Below are 24,577 nucleotides of genomic sequence, written 5' to 3'. Positions count from 1 at the left end.
TAGTTATTTGACACATCCATGTAGTGATCACAGGCACAGGGACTGGAAGATTTCGCAGCGGCAAAGGCAAGCCACCAGCACTGCCAGAAAACACACCCTGGGGGGCCCTCCATCTCTCCAGTGTGATTTGATTATAATCACATCAACTATATCCAAGAGTGCTTTTCATAATTAGGTACAACATCAGATTTATTATTTCCATTTTTGGAAATATGCTCAAAGAGCACATTATCAACACCTATCATCATCTGTGGAGAGGGTGTCACATCAACAATCGTTCTATTCACAAGAGGATTTCAGATCAGACAATCAAAAGCCACATCCTGTCCACAACATTATTTAGTAAATTATATATAGAATATCACACTGGGTTCTACATCAGGATTTGATTGTATAATGTTATGTTCTTCATGAGTCAAATAAGAAGAACAAAGAAAAGAAGAACAAAGAAAAATTACAGCACAGGAACAGGCCCTTCGGCCCTCCAAACCTGCGCTGATCCAGATCCTCTATCTAAAACTGTTGCCTATTTTCTAAGGACATAGAAGAAAGAAAATAGATCCAGACTGTTTATTCTGAGCCAATATTTGAATCGAAATTAGTTCAATGGGAACAAATTTTAATAATTGGAATATTAATTCTCATTCACTGATCTTCTCATTACTTTCCTGCCACTGATAATTTTCAGAGGAACGGTTGTTCTGTCTTGGGTTGTGATGAGAAGTCATTTCAGATAATTTAATTAATGGACAGCTGCCATTTCAAAAACAATTTTGGCTCCTCATCAGCAATTTGCAGTTACCTGTCACGGGGAAGGTTGCCGTATTGGTGAAGGAATTCCCTGTAAAAAAGATTACAAGGGGTTAGGTCGAATGTGGTAGATTTCCAGCTCCATCAATCCTTGGGTTATCTGAATGGACCTTTTCTAAACCTGCCCAGATTCACTGAATTGGAACATGGCTGAGGTGTAAACCGAGTGGACAATGCTCCACAGCAAAGTCAGCTCTCCTGCTGACACTGAATCTTAATAAGTGCAACATGTGGATAATGGATTAGCCGTTTGTTCAGAACACAATATACAATGCAAAATATAGTTTTTTATTGATGCCTAGCATTGACTTGAAGAGCTTCAACATTGTCGGAAATTATAGACATTGGGGGAACAGTCCTACATGAGACTGTATTGACAAGGAATATGGTAGGTATCCAGAGTGAATGGAATTAAGGTAATTAGAAAAATTACCAAATGCAAGATGAGCTGAAAGTATTTTTAATTCAGAGTTCTCATGGTTTAGCTTGGAGCCTGAAAAATTGGTTCTGCCAAACCCGTAACTACACCTAACCTTTGGATACTAAGGGGCAATTTAGCATGGCCAACATACCTAATCTGCAAATCTTTGGACTGAGCCATTCAATTTCAACATCAGGGTCTTGATTCTCCCCTACCCGGCGGGGCAGGGGGTCCCGGCATGTTGGAGTGGCGTGAACCACTCTGGTGTCAGGACGCCCCAAAGGTGTGGATTTCTCCGCACCTTTAGGGGCCAAGCCCTCACCTTGAAGGGCTAGGCCCGCGCCGGAGTGGTTCCCGTCCCACCAGATGGCGTGGAAGGCCTCTGGCGCCATGCCGTCCGGCGGAATTCTGCGCATGCGCGAGAGCGTCAGTGGCTGCTGACGTCATCCCTACGCATGCGCAGGGGAGGGGGTCACTTCCGCGTCGGCCATCGCGGAGGCTATGGCCGATGCAGAAGGATAGGAGTGCCCCCACGGCACTGGCCTGCCCGCGGATCGGTGGGCCCCAATCGTGGGCCAGGCCACCGTGGGGGCATCCACTCGGGCCAGATCGTCCCGCGCCCCCCCCAGGAATCCGGAGCCCACCCGTGCCACCAGTCCCACCAGTAAGGGAGGTGGTTTGATTCACACCAGCGGGACAGGCATTATAGCAGTGGGACTTCAGCCCATCCCGGCCTGGAGAATCGCCGGGGGTGCCAGCCAATAGGCGTGGCGCGATTCCCGCCCCTGCCGAATCTCCGGTGCCGGAGAATTCAGCGGCCCACGGGGACAGGATTCACGCCGCCTCCCCGGCAATTCTCCAACCCGGCGGGGGGTCGGAGAATCCAGCCCCAGATTTCTGACATTGTTAACATGATCAAAGAGCGGGTTTTCAGTGTCAATGGAGAAGGTAGCACATTAACAACCGTCTGTTCACTATGGGATTGCAGAGCAGATAATCCACACCCACACCCTGTCCGCAACATCATTTTGTAAATTCTACGCACAATATGACACAAGGGAATTACTGATTACAAATGTTACAATCCTCATGATTTGAATAAATCTGGACAGTTCCCCCACAGCTCGTACTTGAATTGAAATAAGGACAAAGTGAACAAATATTTAAAACTGTAATATTAACTCTCAGAGTTAACATAGAACAGTACAGCACAGAACAAGCCCTTCGGCCCTCTATGTTGTGCCGAGCTTTGTCCGAAACCAAGATCAAGCTATCCCACTCCCTGTCATTCTGGTGTGCTCCATCTGCCTATCCAATAACCACTTGAAAGTTCCTGAAGTGTCCGACTCCACTGTCATAGCAGGCAGTCCATTCCACACTGTGATGTTGTACGAAGGAAAAAATAGCATGATGGGAAAACTGGTCAACTGCTGGGTACAGTGTAAGAAAAGCTGACTTTGCATGATCTAAATAAGATCAGAGAAGGTCAAGCTGTTCCAAAATGCCTGACCTCCGCAAATTCTGATAAGACTAACTTGTCATAAAGCAGTCTAAATACAAGATAAGGTCAGGACAAGTCTCCTCCGACTTTTATGTTTTCGATCAAAGGACAAAAGCTTGGTCTGAGTGATGAGACAAAGAGTCCTGAAAGGTCAGCAAGGTGATGCCTGTTTTATGATATTGCTTATGTGTGTACTTCTGATCGAATTCCTGACCAAGCTGTAGTCACGTCATCCTGATTCTGATAATGTATAAATACTGAGCTGATTCTCTGTGAAAGTGCGGACTTGAGTAGGAATCAGCAGTGGTAGTAATTGCTCTCCGACCTCAACATTTAGCCAAAACTGCATGCAGTCTGTTCAAAAACAAAGTCTTGTTATTTTTCCATAACAAGCTCTTTCTACCACAGTCCAGAAGCGGGACAAATATTGACTTCTACAACACCCTAACCACTCTCTGAGTAAAGTACCTACCTCAGACATCCCTCCTCTATCTCCCACCCCGAACCTTATAATTATGTCCCCTTGTAACAGCTACATCCACCCAAGGAAATAGTCTCTGAATGTCCACTCTATTCCCCTCATCATCTTATAAACCTCTATTAAGTCGTCTCTCATGTTCCTCCACTCCAAAGAGAAAAGCCCTAGCTCCCTCAACCTTTCCTCATAAGACCTATCCTGCAAACCAGGCAGCATCCTGGTAAATCTCCTTTGCACCCTTTCCAATGCTTCCATATCCCTCCTATAGTGAGGTGACCAGAGCTGCATACAATACTCCAAATGTGATCTCACCAGGGTCCTGTACAGTTGCAGCATAACCCCATGGCTCTTCAATCTCATCATCTCATTAATATTCTGCCAATGATAATTTCAAGTTGAATGTTCATTTACCTGCTGTATCGTCTATACATGTGCAAACAGCACTCATATTTTGATGCACATGTTTTTCCCCGTGGTGGTAATGCGTATAATTTAGAACTCGAAGATTTATCCTTTGTTCTTATGAACATTATCGACGTGTTTTGCAGATTTTTGTATCATTGACAATGGGTTTGGGACAAGACAGTGGATGTGGAAAATACTATTTGTCTAGACCTTGTGTATTATTGTGCATCTTAAAGGAGATGCTGACTCCAAATGAACAGAGGGGCTGGAATTTGTCAACCTGCATTGGCGAGAAGCAGCACAGGTACACTTATACAGACAAGTAAACAAAGTCAAACATTGTTCATAGATGTACAGTGGTCTTTCCAAAATATTATTCTCCCAAAACGCTATTTGCAATTACCTGTCATAGATGTGGGGCGGGATTCTCCGACACCGCTCGGTCAGAGAATCGTCGAAGGTTGGCGTGAATCCCGCTCCCGCCGTCCTCCAAATTCTCCACCCCCCCAAAAATCGTCCCGGTGTGAATAACGCCGCCCGCCTCGGAGAATGGCGGGGACCGGCGCGACTGAATTGGCCCTGGGCGTACCCAAATTCTCCGGCCCGCAACTCTTAGAAAGATCTGCCTTTGACATTATGAGCTAAATAGCCTCCTCTATGATTCTATTTCAATAATTTCAACAGCTTCCTGCAATTCAACTACCCATTTTCAGTATCAGGTGTCATATATTCGTAATATATTGGAAGAGGACATTTTCCGTACCTGTTGTGTTCTGTGCAGATGATGTCACATTAATAGTGCTGTTAGCTGTAAGGAAAGAGCCCGAGTTCAGATCAGACAATCAGCCCTCACACCCAGTTCACAACATTACTTTGTAAAATGTCCACAGGTCATGGAACAAATGAATTTCTTTAGGACTATATTCCAAGATGAGAAATGTTTCATGAGTTTAATAGATCCAGACGATTCCTTCAGTGCCACTCATGAATTTAAATCAAGCTGAGTAGAACTAATTTCAGAAATATTAACATTGATTCCTAGTTATTGATATCCCGTAAAATTGTGCCAGCGATAACATTCAGAGGAACGTCGATATATCCTGAATTTCCTCCACACATCCAGAAACCATACACTCACACCAAACTGCCATTTCACCCTCTGGTGACAAGACATGCCTTTTACAAGCATTCGACTGATTATTTTTGAACCATTGAAAAATACGAGAGAGAACATGAGAACAAATTGTTTTTAGTCAGCATGTTGTTATGGCCTAATTTGCGAAAAGATCTAAATTAAATTTCAAGCTCTCAGTCTCCTATTTGCAGTTACCTGTCAGGGGTGAGGTTGTCGCATTGGTCTGCAAATTCCCTGTTAAAACATTACAAGGTGTCAGTTCGGATGTGGTACATTTCTAGCTATATCGTCCCTTAGGTTAACCTGACAGAATGGACCTTTTGTAAACCTGCCCAAAGTCAGTGAATATGAAAATGGCTGAGTTGTTTACCAGGTGGCCAACATGCTATTGCAAGGTCAGCTCTTCTGCTGACAATTTGGTTTTAACAAGTGCAGCATGTGATTAACAGCCCTTGGTTCACAACACAATCAACATTGCAAAATGCCGTTCTTCAATGATCCCAGCTTGACTCTAAAGTCTTCAATATTGTAGGAAACTCGAGACATTTTTGGCACAGTCTTACATGAGACTGTATCCACTGGTATTATAGTAGATATCCAGTCTGAATTTTAGGGAATTAGTAAAAGTACTTGAAGTAAGATGCGGAATAATTGGTTTGAATGGGAAAGTCTTATGGTTTAGATTGCAGCGCTGGAAAAATTAGTGAAAGCAGGTTCCATTCTAACATCACTCTTGAAAAGATACAATTACAGAGGAAAAGAGCAGGAGAGGGGGACTAGTTATTTGACACATCCATAGAGTGATCACAGGCACAGGGACTGGAAGATCTGGCAGCGGCAAAGGCAAGCCCCCAGCACTGCCAGAAAACACACCCTGGAGTGCCCTCCATCTCTCCAGTGTGATTTGATTATAATCACATCAACTATATCCGAGAGTGCTTTTCATAATTAGGTACAACATCAGATTTATTATTTCCATTTTTGGAAATATGCTCAAAGAGCACATTATCAATACCTATCATCATCTGTGGAGAAGGTGTCACATCAACAATCGTGCTGTTCACCAGAGGATTTCCGATCAGGCAATCAAAAGCCACACGCTGTCCACAACATTATTTAGTAAATTATATATTGAATATCACACTGGGTTCTACTTCTGGATTTGATTGTATAATGTTATGTTCGTCATGAGTCAAAAAAGAAGAACAAAGAAAAGAAGAACAAAGAAAAATTGCAGCACAGGAACAGGCCCTTCGGCCCTCCAACCCTGCACTGATCCAGATCCTCTATCTAAAACTGTCGCCTATTTTCTAAGGATAAAGAACAAAGAAAATTGATCCAGACTGTTTATTCTGAGCTAATATTTGAATTGAAATTAATACAACGGGAACAAATTTTAATAATTGGAATATTAATTCTCATTCACTGATCTCATTACTTTCCTGCCACTGATAATTTTCAGAGGAACGGTTGTTCTGTCTTGGGTTGTGATGAGAAGTCATTTCAGATATTTTTATTAATGGACAGCTGCCATTTCAAAAAAAATTTAGGCTCCTCATCGGCAATTTGCAGTTACCTGTCACGGGTAAGGTTGCCATATTGGTGAAGGAATTCCCTGTAAAAAAGATTACAAGAGGTTAGGTCGAATGTGGTAGATTTCCAGCTCAATCAATCCTTGGGTTATCTGAATGGACCTTTTCTAAACCTGCCCAGATTCACTGAATAGGAAAATGGCTGAGGTGTAAACCGAGTGGACAATGCTCCACAGCAAAGTCAGCTCTCCTGCTGACACTGAATCTTAATAAGTGCAACATGTGGATAATGGATTGGCCGTTTGTTCAGAACACAATATACATTGCAAAATATAGTTTTTTATTGATGCCTAGCATTGACTTGAAGAGCTTCAACATTGTCAGAAATTATAGACATTGGGAGAACAGTCCTACATGAGACTGTATTGACAAGGAATATGGTAGGTATCCAGAGTGAATGGAATTAAGGTAATTAGAAAAATTACCAAATGCAAGATGAGCAGAAAGTATTTTTAATTCAGAGAGTTCTCATGGTTTAGTTGGGAGCCTGAAAAATTGGTTTTCCCAAACCCGTAACTACACCTAACCTTCAGATACTAAGGGACAATTTAGCATGGCCAACCTACCTAACCTGTACATCTTTGGACTTAGCCATTCAATTTCAACATCAGGGTCTTGATTATCCCCTACCAGGCGGGGCAGGGGGTCCTGCCGGGATGGAGTGGTGTGAACCACTGTGGTGTCGGGCCGCCCCAAAGGTGTGGATTTCTCCTCACCTTTAGGGGCCAAGCCCTCACCTTGAGGACCTAGGCCCACGCCAGAGTGGCTTCCGTCCCACCAGCTGGCGTGGGTGGATTGAGCAGACTTAACAGAAAACCCGGGTCCCGCCGGCACCGTTCTAACATGCTCTTAGCCGGCGGGTCCTCGGTGTGGAAGGGTCCGGGGGCGGACTGTGGAGGGGGAGTTCGACCCTGGGAGGGGCCTCCGTTGTGTCCTGGCCCACGATCAGGGCCCACCGATATGTGAGTCGACCTCTCGGCCTGGGAGCCTCCTTTCTTCAGCACCGGCTGTTTTAGCCCTACGCCATGTTGTGTCGGGGGTGGCACGGAGAAGGGAGCCACTGCGCACGTTAGCACCAGTCCCATTGCGGATGCGTGCATTGGCGCCAGTACCACTGCGCATGAGCGGACCCAGCAGCACTCAGTTGACGCCAGGATCAGCACCTGGAGTGGCATGCGTCGCTCCAGTGCCATGCTGGCCCCCTGTAGGGACCAGAATTGATATTCCTGAGGCCATGTTGATGCCGTCGAGAAACACGATGGCGTTTACAACTGCGTAAACTCTTAGCCTCAGGATCAGAGAATCTCACCCCGGGTTTGTAACAAGACAGCAAATTTGGAAACTATTGGGCGGGATTCTCCGCGAACCGTCAGGGTGGGCCACTCCGGCGCCGAGGAGAGGCGTGAACCACTCCGGTGTCGGGCCGCGCCGAAGGTGAAGAATCCTACGCACTTTCAGTGGCTAGGCCGACGGCAGAGTGTTTGGCGCCACACCAGCCAGTGCGGAGGGACTTTGCGCATGCCATCCGGTGCCCAAGGGCCTCCACAGGCTGGCGCGAGTTGGCACTTGCGCTGAAGCCCCACTGTGTGCTGGCGTCATCCCACCGCATGCGCATGGGAATTCTTTGCCGCACCGGCCATGGCGCAGGTTGACAGCGGCCGGTGCAGAGGGAAAGAGTGCCCCCAAGGCACAGGCGCGCCCGCGGATCAGTGGGCCCCGATCGCGGGCCGGGCCACCGTGGGGGCACCCCATGTGGCCAGATCCCCCCGCTGCCCTCCGAGGGCTCGGCAGGCCACCTGTGGAGCCAGGTCCTGCCGGTCAGGACCTGATGTGATTTATGCCGATGGGCCCCGCCAAAAACGGGAGGCCACTCGGCCCATCGCGGGCCGGAGAATCACTAGGGGATCCGCTGCCAGCAGCCGCCGACTGGCATGCTGCGATTCCCGCCCCCTCCAAAACCTCAGCGACGGAGAATTCGGCAGCCATCGGGGGCGGCCCTGGGCCGTTGGGGTACTCCTTCCTGCCACGCCGGGCCCTGTAGGGCTCCGCCATGGCCGGCGCGGAGCAGACAACCCCCTGTGCATGCGCCAGAATACGGCACCAGTCTGCGAAAGTGTGGAACCACACCGGCTCCGGTTGGAGCACTTTCAGGGGCTGTTGATGCCGGAATGGTTGGCGATGGTTCGCCCACTGGCGTGGGGACTTATTCCCCGAAAAGCAGAATCCCACGCCTTATGTATTGTTGTGCGTCTTGCACATGGCAGCACAGTCGCATCGTGATTAGCATAGTTGATTCACAGCTCCAGGGTCCCAGGTTTGATTCCTGGCATGGGTCACTGTCTGTGCGGAGTCTGCACATTCTCCCGTGTGAGCGTGGGTTTCCTCTGGGTGCTCCGGTTTCCTCCCAGAGTCCAAAGATGAGCGGGTTAGGCGGATTGGCCATTCTAAATTGCCCTTAGTGTCCAAAAAGGTGAAGTTGGGTTATTGGGTTACAGGGATAGGGTGAAAGTGTGGGTTGGTTAGGGTGCTCTTTCGAAGGTCTGGTGCAGACTCGATGGCCGAATGGCCTCATTCAGCACTGTAAATTCTATGATTCTATGAGATGCTGCCTCCAAATTAACAGAGGAGCTGGAATTTGTCAATATGCATTGACGAGTAGGAGCACAGGTACACGCATAGAGTCAAGTAAACAAAGTCAAACTTTGTTCATAAATATACAATGGTCATTTCCAAACTATTAATCTCCGCAAACTGCTATTTGCAATTACCTGTCACAGATGCGGTGGTAATAGTGGTAAAGGAATTCCCTGCAAAGAGATAACAAACAGTTTGGTTGGATGGGGCAGATTTCTATTGGCCTCAGGAGCTAACATGGCAAACTGGCCTTTTAGAGAATGTCAGTGGATAAGAAAATCAACGGGAATATACAGCAGTTTCCTATCTAGCACTGCAGGCTGTCCACTTCTGCTGATACTGAAAATTGCCTCCAAGAGCTATACTTTGCTCGGAGACTGGGCCGATCGGTTACAAAGCTTTTAATTTTTTTTAATGTAGGCATAAGTTGACACTGAGTTTGACTGTCACAGTTTGGACATTGCAGGAGATTCGACATATTAAAGGGTGTGATCATTGTTGAAAACTGTAGCCATTGTCAGGCTGGTCTGTGATAAGATGACATGATTGAAAATTATTACCAAAAGAGGTAGAGGGGAGATGAGAGCAATTAATTTAATACAGTGAGCTGACATGGGTTAGAGTCCTCAGTCAAAACGTAGATTCTGTTGTAACATTAAAAAGAGAACTGGAGAAATACTGGAAAAGAGGAAATGGTGAAAAACCAGAGCAGTGAAGCTGACTGGATAAATCAGACAAAGATCTGCCATGGACACCATGAGCAAAACAGCCTCCTCTATGATTCCATTCAAATCACATCAGCAGCTTCCTGCAGCTAAACTACCAATTTTCTGTATCAGGTATCATATATTCTTAATGTATTTGATGTGGAGATGCTGTGTTGGACTGGGATGAGCACAGTAAGAAGTCTAACAACACCTGGTTAAAGTCCAACAGGTTTGTTTCAAACACTAGCTTTCAGAGCAGTGCTCCTTTACCTGAGGAAGGAGCAGTGCTCCGAAAGCTAGTGTTTGAAACAAACCTGTTGGACTTTAACCTGGTGTTGTAAGACTTCATACTATAATATATTTGAAGAGGACATTTTCCGTACCTGTTGTATTCTGTGCAGATGATGTCACATTAATAGTAGTGTGGTTAGCTGAAAGGAAAGAGCCCGATTTCAGATCAGACAATCAGCCCTCACACCCTGTTCACAACATTACTTTGTAAAATGTTCACAGGTCATGGAACAACTGAATTTCTTTCGGACCATATTCCAAGATGAGAAATGTTTCATGAATTTGATAGATCCAGACGATTCCTTCAGTGCCACTCATGAATTTAAATCAAGCTGAGTAGAACTAATTTCAGAAATATTAACATTGATTCCTAGTTATTGATATCCCGTAAAATTGTGCCAGTGATAACGTTCAGAGGAACGTCGATATATCCTGAATTTCCTCCACACATCCAGAAACCATACACTCACACCAAACTGCCATTTCACCCTCTGGTGACAAGACATGCCTTTTACAAGCATTCGATTGATTATTTTTGAACCATTGAAAAATACGAGAGAGAACATGAGAAGAAATTGTTTTTAGTCAGCATGTTGTTATGGCCTAATTTGCGAAAAGATCTAAATTAAATTTCAAGCTCTCAGTCTCCTATTTGCAGTTACCTGTCAGGGGTGAGGTTGTCGCATTGGTCTGCAAATTCCCTGTTAAAAGATTATAAGGTGTTAGTTCGGATGTGGTAGATTTCTAGCTACATTGTCCCTTAGGTTAACCTGACAGAATGGACCTTTTGTAAACCTGCCCAAAGTCAGTGAATATGAAAATGGCTGAGTTGTTTACCAGGTGGCCAACATGCTATTGCAAGGTCAGCTCTTCTGCTGACAATTTGGTTTTATCAAGTGCAGCATCTGATTAATAGCCCTTGGTTCACAACACAATCAACATTGCAAAATGCCGTTCTTCAATGATCCCAGTTTGACTCTAAAGACTTCAATATTGGAGGAAACGCGAGACATTTTTGGCACAGTCTTACATGAGACTGTATCCACTGGTATTGTAGTAGATATCCAGTCTGAATTTTAGGGAATTAGTAAAAGTACTTGAAGTAAGAGGTGGAATAATTGGTTTGAATGGGAAAGTCTTATGGTTTAGATTGCAGCGCCTGAAAAATTAGTGAAAGCAGGTTCCATTCTAACAGCACTCTTGAAAAGATACATTTACAGAGGAAAAGAGCAGGAATTGGGAACAAGTTATTTGGCACATCCATAGAGTGATCACGGGCACAGGGACTGGAAGATCTGGCAGCGGCAAAGGCAAGCCCCCAGCACTGCCAGAAAACATACCCTAGGGGCCCTCCATCTCTCCAGTGTGATTTGATTATAATCACATCAACTATATCCGAGAGTGCTTTTCATAATTAGGTACAACATCAGATTTATTATTTCCATTTTTGGAAATATGCTCAAAGAGCACATTATCAATACCTATCATCATCTGTGGAGAAGGTGTCACATCAACAATCGTGCTGTTCACCAGAGGATTTCCGATCAGGCAATCAAAAGCCACACGCTGTCCACAACATTATTTAGTAAATTATATATAGAATATCACACTGGGTTCTACTTCAGGATTTGATTGTATAATGTTATGTTCTTCATGAATCAAATAAGAAGAACAAAGAAAAGAAGAACAAAGAAAAATTACAGCACAGGAACAGGCCCTTCGGCCCTCCAAACCTGCGCTGATCCAGATCCTCTATCTAAAACTGTCGCCTATTTTCTAAGGATAAAGAACAAAGAAAATTGATCCAGACTGTTTATTCTGAGCCAATATTTGAATTGAAATTAATACAACGGAAAAAATTTTAATAATTGGAATATTAATTCTCGTTCACTGATCTCATTACTTTTCTGCCACTGATAATTTTCAGAGGAACAGTTGTTCTGTCTTGGGTTGTGATGAGAAGTCATTTCAGATATTTTAATTAATGGACAGCTGCCATTTCAAAAAGAATTTAGGCTCCTCATCAGCAATTTGCAGTTACCTGTCACGGGTAAGGTTGCCGTATTGGTGAAGGAATTCCCTGTAAAAAAGATTACAAGGGGTTAGGTCGAATGTGGTAGATTTCCAGCTCAATCAATCCTTGGGTTATCTGAATGGACCTTTTCTAAACCTGCCCAGATTCACTGAATAGGAAATGGCTGAGGTATAAATCGAGTGGACAATGCTCCACAGCAAAGTCAGCTCTCCTGCTGACACTGAATCTTAATAAGTGCAACATGTGGATAATGGGTTGGCCGTTTGTTCAGAACACAAAATACATTGCAAAATATAGTTTTTTATTGATGCCTAGCATTGACTTGAAGAGCTTCAACATTGTTAGAAATTATAGACATTGGGGGAACAGTCCTACATGAGACAGTATTGACAAGGAATATGGTAGGTATCCAGAGTGAATGGAATTAAGGTAATTAGAAAAATTACCAAATGCAAGATGAGCAGAAAGTATTTTTAATTCAGAGAGTTCTCGTGGTTTAGTTGGGAGCCTGAAAAATTGGTTTTCCCAAACCCGTAACTACACCTAACCTTTGGATACTAAGGGACAATTTAGCATGGCCAAACTACCTAACCTGTACATCTTTGGACTTAGCCATTCAATTTCAACATCAGGGTCTTGATTCTCCCCTACCCGGCGGGGCAGGGGGTCCTGGCGGGATGGAGTGGCGTGAACCACTGCGGTGTCGGGACGCCCCAAAGGTGTGGATTTCTCCTCACCTTTATGGGCCAAGCCCTCACCTTGAGGACCTAGGCCCACGCCGGAGTGGCTCCCGTCCCACCAGCTGGCGTGGGTGGACTGAGCAGACTTAACAGAAAACCCGGGTCCCGCCGGCACCGTTCTAACATGCTCTTAGCCGGCGGGTCCTCGTTGTGGAAGGGTCCGGGGGCTGACTGTGGAGGGGGAGTTCGACCCTGGGAGGGGCCTCCGTTGTGTCCTGGCCCACGATCAGGGCCCACCGATATGTGAGTCGACCTCTCGGCCTGGGAGCCTCCTTTCTTCAGCACCGGCTGTTTTAGCCCTACGTCATGTTGTGTCGGGGGTGGCACGGAGAAGGGAGCCACTGCGCACGTTAGCACCAGTCCCATTGCGGATGCGTGCATTGGCGCCAGTACCACTGCGCATGAGCGGACCCAGCAGCACTCAGTTGACGCCGGGATCAGCACCTGGAGTGGCATGCGTCGCTCCAGTGCCATGCTGGCCCCCTGTAGGGACCAGAATTGATATTCCTGAGGCCATGTTGATGCCGTCGAGAAACACGATGGCGTTTACAACTGCGTAAACTCTTAGCCTCAGGATCAGAGAATCTTACCCCGGGTTTGTAACAAGACAGCAAATTTGGAAACTATTGGGCGGGATTCTCCGCGAACCGTCAGGGTGGGCCACTCCGGCGCCGAGGAGAGACGTGAACCGCTCCAGTGTCGGGCCGCGGCGAAGGTGAAGAATCCTACGCACTTTCAGTGGCTAGGCCGACGGCAGAGTGTTTGGCGCCACACCAGCCGGTGCGGAGGGACTTTGCGCATGCCATCCGGCGCCCAAGGGCCTCCACAGGCTGGCGCGAGTTGGCACTTGCGCTGAAGCCCCACTGTGTGCTGGCGTCATCCCACCGCATGCGCATGGGAATTCTTTGCCGCACCGGCCATGGCGCAGGTTGTCAGCGGCCGGTGCAGAGGGAAAGAGTGCCCCCAAGGCACAAGCCCGCCCGCGGATCAGTGGGCCCCGATTGCAGGCCAGGCCACCGTGGGGGCACCCCACGGGGCCAGATACCCCCGCTGCCCTCCGAGGGCTCTGCAGGCCGCCTGTGGAGCCAGGTCCTGCCGGTCAGGACCTGATGTGATTTATGCCGATGGGACCCGCCAAAAACGGGAGGCCACTCGGCCCATCGCAGGCCGGAGAATCGCTAGGGGATCCGCTGCCAGCAGCCGCCGACTGGCGTGCTGCGATTCCCGCCCACTACAAAACTTCAGCGACGGGGAATTCGGCAGCCATCGGGGGCGGCCCTGGGCCGTTGGGTTACTCCTTCCTTCCACGCCAGGCCCTGTAGGGCTCCGCCATGGCCGGCGCAGAGCAGACAACCCCCTGTGCATGTGCCAGAATACGGCAGCCAGTCTGCGAAAGTGTGGAACCACATCGGCTCCGGTTGGAGCACTTTCAGGGGCTGTTGATGCCGGAATGGTTGGCGATGGTTCGCCCACTGGCGTGGGGACTTATTCCCCGAAAAGCAGAATCCCACGCCTTATGTATTGTTGTGCGTCTTGCACATGGTAGCACAGTCGCATCGTGATTAGCATAGTTGATTCACAGCTCCAGGGTCCCAGGTTTGATTCCTGGCATGGGTCACTGTCTGTGCGGAGTCTGCACATTCTCCCGTGTGAGCGTGGGTTTCCTCCGGGTGCTCTGGTTTCCTCCCAGAGTCCAAAGATGAGCGGGTTAGGCGGATTGGCCATTCTAAATTGCCCGTAGTTTCCAAAAAGGTGAAGTTGGGTTATTGGGTTACAGGATAGGGTGAAAGTGTGGGTTGGGTAGGGTGCTCTTTCGAAGGTCCGGTGCAGACTCGATGGCCGAATGGCCTCATTCAGCACTGTAAATTCTATGATTCTATGAGATGCTGCCTCCAAATTAACAGAGGAGCTGGAATTTGTCAATATGCATTGACGAGTAGGAGCACAGGTACACGCATAGAGTCAAGTAAACAAAGTCAAACTTTGTTCATAAATATACAATGGTCATTTCCAAACTATTAATCTCCGCAAACTGCTATTTGCAATTACCTGTCACAGATGCGGTGGTAATAGTGGTAAAGGAATTCCCTGCAAAGAGATAACAAACAGTTTGGTTGGATGGGGCAGATTTCTATTGGCCTCAGGAGCTAACATGGCAAACTGGCCTTTTAGAGAATGTCAGTGGTTAAGAAAATCAACGGGAATATACAGCAGTTTCCTATCTAGCACTGCAGGCTGTCCACTTCTGCTGATACTGAAAATTGCCTCCAAGAGCTATACTTTGCTCGGAGACTGGGCCGATCGGTTACAAAGCTTTTAATTTTTTTTAATGTAGGCATAAGTTGACACTGAGTTTGACTGTCACAGTTTGGACATTGCAGGAGATTCGACATATTAAAGGGTGTGATCATTGTTGAAAACTGTAGCCATTGTCAGGCTGGTCTGTGATAAGATGACATGATTGAAAATTATTACCAAAAGAGGTAGAGGGGAGATGAGAGCAATTAATTTAACACAGTGAGCTGACAAGGGTTGGAGTTCATAGTCAAAACGTAGATTCTGTTGTAACATTAAAAAGAGAACTGGAGAAATACTGGAAAAGAGGAAATGGTGAAAAACCAGAGCAGTGAAGCTGACTGGATAAATCAGACAAAGATCTGCCATGGACACCATGAGCAAAACAGCCTCCTCTATGATTCCATTCAAATCACATCAGCAGCTTCCTGCAGCTAAACTACCAATTTTCTGTATCAGGTATCATATATTCTTAATGTATTTGATGTGGAGATGCTGTGTTGGACTGGGATGAGCACAGTAAGAAGTCTAACAACACCTGGTTAAAGTCCAACAGGTTTGTTTCAAACACTAGCTTTCAGAGCAGTGCTCCTTTACCTGAGGAAGGAGCAGTGCTCCGAAAGCTAGTGTTTGAAACAAACCTGTTGGACTTTAACCTGGTGTTGTAAGACTTCATACTATAATATATTTGAAGAGGACATTTTCCGTACCTGTTGTATTCTGTGCAGATGATGTCACATTAATAGTAGTGTGGTTAGCTGAAAGGAAAGAGCCCGATTTCAGATCAGACAATCAGCCCTCACACCCTGTTCACAACATTACTTTGTAAAATGTTCACAGGTCATGGAACAACTGAATTTCTTTAGGACCATATTCCAAGATGAGAAATGTTTCATGAATTTGATAGATCCAGACGATTCCTTCAGTGCCACTCATGAATTTAAATCAAGCTGAGTAGAACTAATTTCAGAAATATTAACATTGATTCCTAGTTATTGATATCCCGTAATATTATGCCAGCGATAACGTTCAGAGGAACGTTGTTATATCCTGAATTTCCTCCACACATCCAGAAACCATACACTCACACCAAACTGCCATTTCACCCTCTGGTGACAAGACATGCCTTTTACAAGCATTCGACTGATTATTTTTGAACTATTGAAAAATACGAGAGAGAACATGAGAAGAAATTGTTTTTAGTCAGCAAGTTGTTATGGCCTAATTTGCGAAAAGATCTAAATTAAATTTCAAGCTCTCAGTCTCCTATTTGCAGTTACCTGTCAGGGGTGAGGTTGTCGCATTGGTCTGCAAATTCCCTGTTAAAAGATTACAAGGTGTTAGTTCGGATGTGGTAGATTTCTAGCTACATTGTCCCTTAGGTTAACCTGACAGAATGGACCTTTTGTAAACCTGCCCAAAGTCAGTGAATATGAAAATGGCTGAGTTGTTTACCAGGTGGCCAACATGCTATTGCAAGGTCAGCTCTTCTGCTGACAATTTGGTTTTATCAAGTGCAGCATCTGATTAACAGCCCTTGGTTCACAACACAATCAACATTGCAAAATGCCGTTCTTCAATGATCCCAGTTTGACTCTAAAGACTTCAATATTGGAGGAAACGCGAGACATTTTTGGCACAGTCTTACATGAGACTGTATCCACTGGTATTATAGTAGATATCCAGTCTGAATTTTAGGGAATTAGTAAAAGTACTTGAAGTAAGAGGTGGAATAATTGGTTTGAATGGGAAAGTCTTATGGTTTAGATTGCAGCGCCTGAAAAATTAGTGAAAGCAGGTTCCATTCTAACAGCACTCTTGAAAAGATACATTTACAGAGGAAAAGAGCAGGAATTGGGAACAAGTTATTTGGCACATCCATAGAGTGATCACGGGCACAGGGACTGGAAGATCTGGCAGCGCAAAGGCAAGCCACCAGCACTGCCAGAAAACACACCCTGGGGGGCCTTCCATTTCTCCAGTGTGATTTGATTATAATCACATCAACTATATCCGAGAGTGCTTTTCATAATTAGGTACAACATCAGATTTATTATTTCCATTTTTGGAAATATGCTCAAAGAGCACATTATCAACACCTATCATCATCATCAAGGGGCTGGTTTAGCTCACAAGGCTAAATCACTGGCTTTTAAAGCAGACCAAGCAGGCCAGCAGCACGGTTCAATTCCCGTACCAGCCTCCCTGGACAGGCGCCGGAATGTGGCGACTAGGGGCTTTTCACAGTAACTTCATTGAAGCCTACTCGTGACAATAAGCGATTTTCATTCATTTTCATTCATCATCTGTGGAGAAGGTGTCACATCAACAATCGTGCTGTTCTCTGGATGGTTTGAGATCAGGCAATCAAAAGCCACACCGTGTCCACAACATTATTTAGTAAATTATATATAGAATATCACACTGGGTTCTACTTCAGGATTTGATTGTATAATGTTATGTTCTTCATGAGTCAAATAAGAAGAACAAAGAAAGGAAGAACAAAGAAAAATTACAGCACAGGAACAGACCCTTCGGCCCTCCAAACCTGCGCTGATCTAGATCCTCTATCTAAAACTGTCGCCTATTTTCTAAGGATATAGAAGAAAGAAAATAGATCCAGACTGTTTATTCTGAGCCATTATTTGAATTGAAATTAGTACAATGGGAACAAATTTTAATAATTGTAATATTAATTCTCATATTCACTGATCTTCTCATTACTTTCCTGCCACTGATAATTTTCAGAGGAACAGTTGTTCTGCCTTGGGTTGTGATGAGAAGTCATTTCAGATATTTTAATTAATGGACAGCTGCCATTTCAAAAAAAAATTGGCTCCTCATCAGCAATTTGCAGTTACCTGTCACGGGTAAGGTTGCCATATTGGTGAAGGAATTCCCTGTAAAAAAGATTACAAGGGGTTAGGTCGAATGTGGTAGATTTCCAGCTCAATCAATCCTTGGGTTATCTGAATGGACCTTTTCTAAACCTGCCCAGATTCACTGAATAGGAAAAAGGCTGAGGTGTAAACCGAGTGGACAATGCTCCACAGCAAAGTCAGCTCTCCTGCTGACACTGAATCTTAATAAGTGCAACATGTGGATAATGGATTGGCCGTTTGTTCAGAACAGAATATACATTGCAAAATATAGTTTTTTATTGATGCCTAGCATTGACTTGAAGAGCTTCAACATTGTCAGAAATTATAGACATTGGGGGAACAGTCCTACATGAGACTGTATTGACAAGGAATATGGTAAGTATCCAGACTGAATGGAATTAAGGTAATTAGAAAAATTACCAAATGCAAGATGAGCAGAAATTATTTTTAATTCAGAGAGTTCTCATGGTTTAGTTTGGAGACTGCAAAGTTGGTTCTCCCAAACCTGTAGCTACACCTAACCTTCAGATACTAAGGGACAATTTAGCATGGCCAACCTACCTAACCTGCACATATTTGGACTTAGCAATTCAATTTCAACATCAGGGTTTTAATTCTCCCCTATCCAGTGGTGCGGAGGGTCCCGGCGGGATGGAGTGGCGTGAACCACTCCTGTGTCAGGCTGCATCAAAGGTGCGGATTTCTCCGCACCTTTAGGGGCCAAGCCTTCACCTTGAGAGGCGAGGCCAGCGCCGGAGTGGTTCCCGTCCCACCAGTTGGCGTGGAAAGCCTTTGGCGCCACGCCATCCGGCGGAAGTCCGCGCATGCGCAAGAGCGTCAGCGGCTGCATCTGTCATCCCCGCTCATGCGCAGGGGAGGGGGTCACTTCCGCATCAGCCATCGCGGAGGCTATGGCCGACGCAGAAGGAAAAGAGTGCCCCCACGGCACTGGCCTGCACGCGGATCGGTGGGCCCCGATCGCAGGCCAGCCCACCGTGGGGGCACCCCCTGGGGCCAGATCGTCTCGCGCCCCACCAGGACCCCGGAGCCCACCCATGCTGCCAGTCCCGCCAGTAAGGGAGGTGGTTTGATTCACACCGTCGGGACAGACATTATAGCAGCGGGATTTCAGCCCATCGTGGGCCGTAGAATTGCCGGGGGGGGCCGCCGACCGACGCGGCACCATTCCCGCCCCCACTGAATCTCCGGAGCCGGAGAATTCAGCGGGCTTGGTGACGGGATTCACGCCACCCCCCCGTCAATTCTCCGACCCGGCGGGGGTCATAGAATCCAGCCCCAGATTTCTGACATTGTTAACATGCTCAATGAGCGGGTTTTCTGTGTCAATGGAGAATGTATCACATTAACAACCGTCTGTTCACTATGGGATTGCAGAGCAGATATTCCACACTCACACCCCGTCCGCAACATCATTTTGTAAATTATAAACACAATATTACACAGGGGAATTACTGATTACAAAAAGTTACAATCTTCATGAGTTGAATAAATCTGGACTGTTCCCCCACAGCTCGTATTTGAATTGAAATAAGCACAAAGTGAACAAATATTTAAAACTGTAATATTAACTCTCAGAGTTACCATAGAACAGTACAGCACAGAACAGGCCCTTCGGCCCTCTATGTTGTGCCGGGCTTTGTCCGAAACCAAGATCAAGCTATCCCACTCTGTCATACTTGTGTGCTCCCCATGCCTATCCAATAACCACTTGAAAGTTCCTAAAGTGTCCGACTCCACTGTCACAGCAGGCAGTCCATTCCACACTGTGATGTTGTACAAAGTAAATGATGGCATGATGGGAAAACTGGTCAACTGCTGGGTACAATGTAAGAAAAGCTGACTTTGCATGATCTAAATAAGATCAGAGAAGGTCAAGCTGTTCCAAAATGCCTGAGCTCCGCAAATTCTGATAAGAATAACTCGTCATAAAGCAGTCTAAATATGACAAGATAAGGTCAGAACAAGTCTCCTCCGACTTTTATGTATTCGATCAAAGGACAAAAGCTTGGTCTGAGTGATGAGACAAAGAGTCCTGAAAGGTCAGCAAGGTGACGCCTGTTTTATGATATTGCTTATGTTTGTACTTCTGATCGAATTCCTGACCAAGCTGTAGTCACGTCATCCTGATTCTGATAATGTATAAATACTGAGCTGATTCTCTGTGAAAGTGCGGACTTGAGTAGGAATCAGCAGTGGTAGTAACTGCTCTCCGACCTCAACGTTTAGCCAAAACTGCATGCAGTCTGTTCGAAAACAAAGTCTTGTTATTTTTCCATAACAAGCGTTGTTCAATCTTTCTACCACAGTCCAGAAGCGGGGAAAATATTGACTTCTACAACACGCTAACCACTCTCTGAGTAAAGAAGTAGAGGGGAGATGAGAAAAATTAATTGAACACAGTGAGCTGACATGGGTTAGAGTCCACGGTCAAAATGTAGATTCTGTTGTAATTTTTAAAAAGGAATTGGAGAATTACTGGAAAAGAGGAAATGGTGAAAGGTGTGAGCAGTGTGGCTAACTGGATAACTCAGACAAAGATCTTCCATTGACATCATGAGCTAAATAGCTTCCTCTATGATTCTATTTCAATCATTTCAACAGCTTCTTGCTGTTTAACTCCCCATTTTCTGTATCAGGTGTCATACATTCGTAATATATTTGAAGAGGATATATTCTGTACCTGTTGTGCTCTGTGCAGATGATGTCACATTAATAGTAGTGCTGTTAGCTGTAAGGAAAGAGCCCGAGTTCAGATCAGACAATCAGCCCTCACACCCTGTTCACAACATTACTTTGTAAAATGTCCACAGGTCATGGAACAACTGAATTTCTTTAGGACCATATTCCAAGATGGGAAATGCTTCATGAGTTTGATAGATCCAGACGATTCCTTCAGTGCCACTCATGAATTTAAATCAAGCTGAGCACAACTCATTTCAGAAATATTAACATTTATTCCAAGTATCGATATGCCCGTAAAATTGTGCCAGCGAAAACATTCAGAGGAACGTCGATATATCCTGAATTTCCTCCACACATCCAGAAACCATACACTCACACCAAACTGCCATTTCACCCTCTGGTGACAAGACATGCCTTTTACAAGCATTCGACTGATTATTTTTGAAACATTGAAAAATATGAGAGACATGAGAAGAAATTGTTTTTAGTCAGCAAGTTGTTATGACCTACTTTGCGAAAAGATCTAAATTAAATTTCAAGCTCTCAGTCTCCTATTTGCAGTTACCTGTCAGGGGTGAGGTTGTCGCATTAGTCTGCAAATTCCCTGTTAAAAGATTACAAGGTGTCAGTTCGGATGTGGTAGATTTCTAGCTACATTGTCCCTTAGGTTGACCTGACAGAATGGACCTTTTGTGAACCTACCCAAAGTCAGTGAATATGAAAATGGCTGAGTTGTTTACCAGGCGGCCAATATGCTATTGCAAGGTCAGCTCTTCTACTGACAATTGGGTTTTAACAAGTGCAGCACGTGATTAACAGCCCTTGGTTCACAACACAATCAACATTGCAAAATGACTTTCTTTAATGATCCCAGCTTGACTCTAAACTCTTCAATATTGCAGGACCCTGTAGACATGTGAGGGAACAGCCTGACATGAGATTGTATCCCTGGTATAATAGTAGGTATCCAGTCTGAATTTTAAGTAATGAGTAAAGTACTTGATGTAAGATGTGGAAAAATTGGTTTGAATGGGAAAGTCTTATGGTTTAGATTGCAGTGCCTGAAAAATTAGTGAAAGCAGATTCCATTCTAACAGCACTCTTGAAAAGATACATTTACAGAGGAAAAGAGCAGGAAAGGGGGACTAGTTATTTTGCACATCCATAGAGTGATCACAGGCACAGGGAGCCAAATCACTTCTGGGCTGGATTCTCCAGTCTTTCCCGCCAGTCGGATCTTCTGTTCCATAAGAAGGTGACGTCTGTGGCGGGTTCCACAGCAGCCGGATGGGTGAGGCACGCAAAATGGGGTGGACTTCAGTGAGACTGGAAGATCTCGTCAGCAGCAAAGGCAAACCACTACTACTGCCAGAAAACACACCACGCTGAACCTCTGCTTTAAACCACCGACTCATAATGGCGACCTGACACTGGGATTTTATGCATCCTTTAGTACTCCGTTTCAAAAAGTCAATCTGGCGCAATGGCATGGAAGCACAGTGGTTAGCACTGTTGCTTCACAGTGCCAGGGATCCGGGTTCGATTCCCGGCTTGGGTTGCTGTCTGTGCGGAGTCTGTATGTTCTCCTCGTGTCTGCTTGGGTTTCCTCCGTGTGCTCCGGTTTTTTCCCCACATGTTCTGAAAGATGAGCTTGTTAAGTGAATTGGACATTCTGAATTCTCCCTCAGTGCAGGTATGTGGCAACGAGGGGATTTTCACAGTAACTTCATTTCAGTGTTAATGTAAGCCTACTTGGGAACAATAATAAAGATTATTATGGCTACTGAAGGGAATTGAGGAGGTGAGTAGCCCTTCCAATTTACCAGCATGCAGCTCAAGGGTATTGCAGCTGCTGACTCAGTGCTTAGGTGGGGGAGAAGAGGTGGGTGGAGGGGGGTTGGACTTAGTCAAGGGGCTGGAGCATTCTGCAGCTTCTCTCTTGAAAGTCAATTTCACCCCCTTTGACTGAGCAGCCTCTAGCTTCACAGCTGAAGGCTATTTCAAATGAGAAATTAGTTTTCTTAGCCGTGACAGTACTTCTCGGTCCTCAACTGAAATTACCTCCTCGAGGGCACAGGTTCCAAGCCTCAGAAGATGATTAGTACACTGCATATCCTGCATATCCAGCAACCTTTCATGTCTGAACAGTGTGCCTGAACTCTAGGAGCGTCAGCACCATAGAGGCAGCTGCAAACAATCAAACACTAAAGAGCTTGGGCTTCACCACTGCGGACCCTCTCACAGCTAAAGAACACGTTTGTGAATGAGCGGAGGGCAGCTGAGCATGGTCTCCCTAATGTTCTCAGTGGAGGCCTGGGGTCTGATCTGGCCAGTGGTGAGTGTGCAGAGCATGGATTGCCAGCACAACTTGCTCGCTAAATGGCCCTCAGAGAAGGCGGGACAGTCATGGTAAAGGATTGCAGAGGCCTGAGAGATTTGAGGGTGCTGGGATGGAGGTCCTAACTGATTATCAGTCTCTCTCTCTCTCCTCCTCCTCCAATTCCTTCCAGATAAAACAATGTTTGCTGGTGGGATCCCGTGGAGGCTGCCCCCGCTGTGTTTGTGGCAGCTGAAGTGGGCAGATGCTGGAGAAGGCAGAACTCCAGCACAGGCTGGAGGTGCTAGCACAGGTGAACCACATGAAGACCCGGTCCCCATCAGGCGGAGGAGGGAGCCGGAATGGGAGGCCAGCGATGGCCCAAAATGTACAGGCATTATTGCTGCTTCCATGATTTGACAGACAGCATATGCTGCAGAAGACTCCATCTCAACAAGGAGATGGTGTTGCATTTGTGACACATCCTCAAGGACCTGGAACCCATGGAGAAGGAGGACACCCACTCTCAGTGGATGTGAATGGCACCACAGTGCCACTGGGTCATTCCAGGGCTCGGGTGGGGACCTGTGTGGCCTATCCCAATTTTCAACCCACAGGTTAACCTGGGACACGACGGATGTCCTGTATGCCTGGGCAACCCGCTATATCACCTTCAAACTGGACCGGGCCCACCAAGGTGCCCAGGCGACAGGATCATCTGCATTGCCGGGATGCCTCATCAATGGCATTCATGTTGCCCTATGAGCACCGTGGCATCAGGGAATGCTTTATATTAACAGGAATGGGTTGCATTCCCTCAATGTTCAGATCATGTGTGACCATCGGCTCAAAGTCATGCCCAAGTAATGCTCAAAGTCATGCTCGCCTGGGAACGTGCATGACAGCTCATCCTGGGGCACTTGGGGATCCCCAGGGTCTTCAAGATCACCACAGGATGACGTATTGGCTAGTTGGGGGACAAGGGATACACACTGATGACATGGCTGATGATGCCAGTGCAGAGGCCTGAGACCGAGGCAGAGACTCGTTACAATGAAGCCCACGCTGCCATCTGTGTTGTCACTGAGCAGCGCCTTGGGCTGCTTAACATGCCTTCCGATGCCTAGACCATCTGGCCGTACCCTGCAGTACACCTCCCAGAGGGTCTCCCGCTTTGTGGTAGTCTGCTGTGCCCTCCACAATCTTGCTCAGCAGCAAGCCGACATGCCGGAGGAGCAGGAGGGACATGCAGCTCGTCTGAGGAGGAGGTGGACCAGGAGGGGCTGGAAAATGAGACCCAGGAGGAGCAGGCGGATTGAGAACAGGCTGCGGTGAGGTTCTGTCATGCAAGGAGGACCAGGGAGTCCCTCATCGTCTCTAGGTTTCCCTAGGACGAGGCTGTGTCCATCAGCTCAACACTCCCACTTGCCATTTCCCGAAAATTAACGTGACAGAGGCTTCACATGTATCAGGTGTGACATGTTTTGATCGTGAACATTTTAATGTGATAGATTTGCATTCCCCCTAGCTAGATATTGATCTCACCAGTGCCCACTCAGTGCTTCTCACTCTTCGTGATTTCCGTGATCTAGTGTTACATCTAGATGTGTCGCCAGGATGAATATCAGAGC

At 46.2% G+C, this 24,577-nt stretch overlaps 1 protein-coding gene across 1 annotated transcript in view; it reads right to left on the bottom strand.

The window, feature by feature from the left end:
- Positions 1-24,577, bottom strand: part of LOC119969209 (adhesion G-protein coupled receptor G2-like) — a 280,716-nt gene that overhangs the window by 96,293 nt on the left and 159,846 nt on the right. The window contains exons 20-33 of the mRNA XM_038802509.1: positions 21,195-21,233; positions 20,628-20,675; positions 17,906-17,944; positions 16,325-16,363; positions 15,755-15,802; positions 14,799-14,837; positions 12,016-12,054; positions 10,637-10,675; positions 10,067-10,114; positions 9,111-9,149; positions 6,327-6,365; positions 4,946-4,984; positions 4,379-4,423; positions 803-841 (exon numbers count right to left, since the gene is read on the bottom strand). Coding sequence (XP_038658437.1) covers positions 803-841; positions 4,379-4,423; positions 4,946-4,984; positions 6,327-6,365; positions 9,111-9,149; positions 10,067-10,114; positions 10,637-10,675; positions 12,016-12,054; positions 14,799-14,837; positions 15,755-15,802; positions 16,325-16,363; positions 17,906-17,944; positions 20,628-20,675; positions 21,195-21,233 — 579 coding nt within the window. The remainder of the gene's footprint in view (positions 1-802; positions 842-4,378; positions 4,424-4,945; positions 4,985-6,326; positions 6,366-9,110; positions 9,150-10,066; positions 10,115-10,636; positions 10,676-12,015; positions 12,055-14,798; positions 14,838-15,754; positions 15,803-16,324; positions 16,364-17,905; positions 17,945-20,627; positions 20,676-21,194; positions 21,234-24,577) is intronic.

Source organism: Scyliorhinus canicula, chromosome 7, assembly GCF_902713615.1.
Source record: "Scyliorhinus canicula chromosome 7, sScyCan1.1, whole genome shotgun sequence".
NCBI classification, from domain to species: domain Eukaryota; kingdom Metazoa; phylum Chordata; class Chondrichthyes; order Carcharhiniformes; family Scyliorhinidae; genus Scyliorhinus; species Scyliorhinus canicula.
The sequence above is the reverse complement of the archived record's forward strand: the minus strand, read 5'-3'. Positions and strand labels throughout refer to the sequence as shown.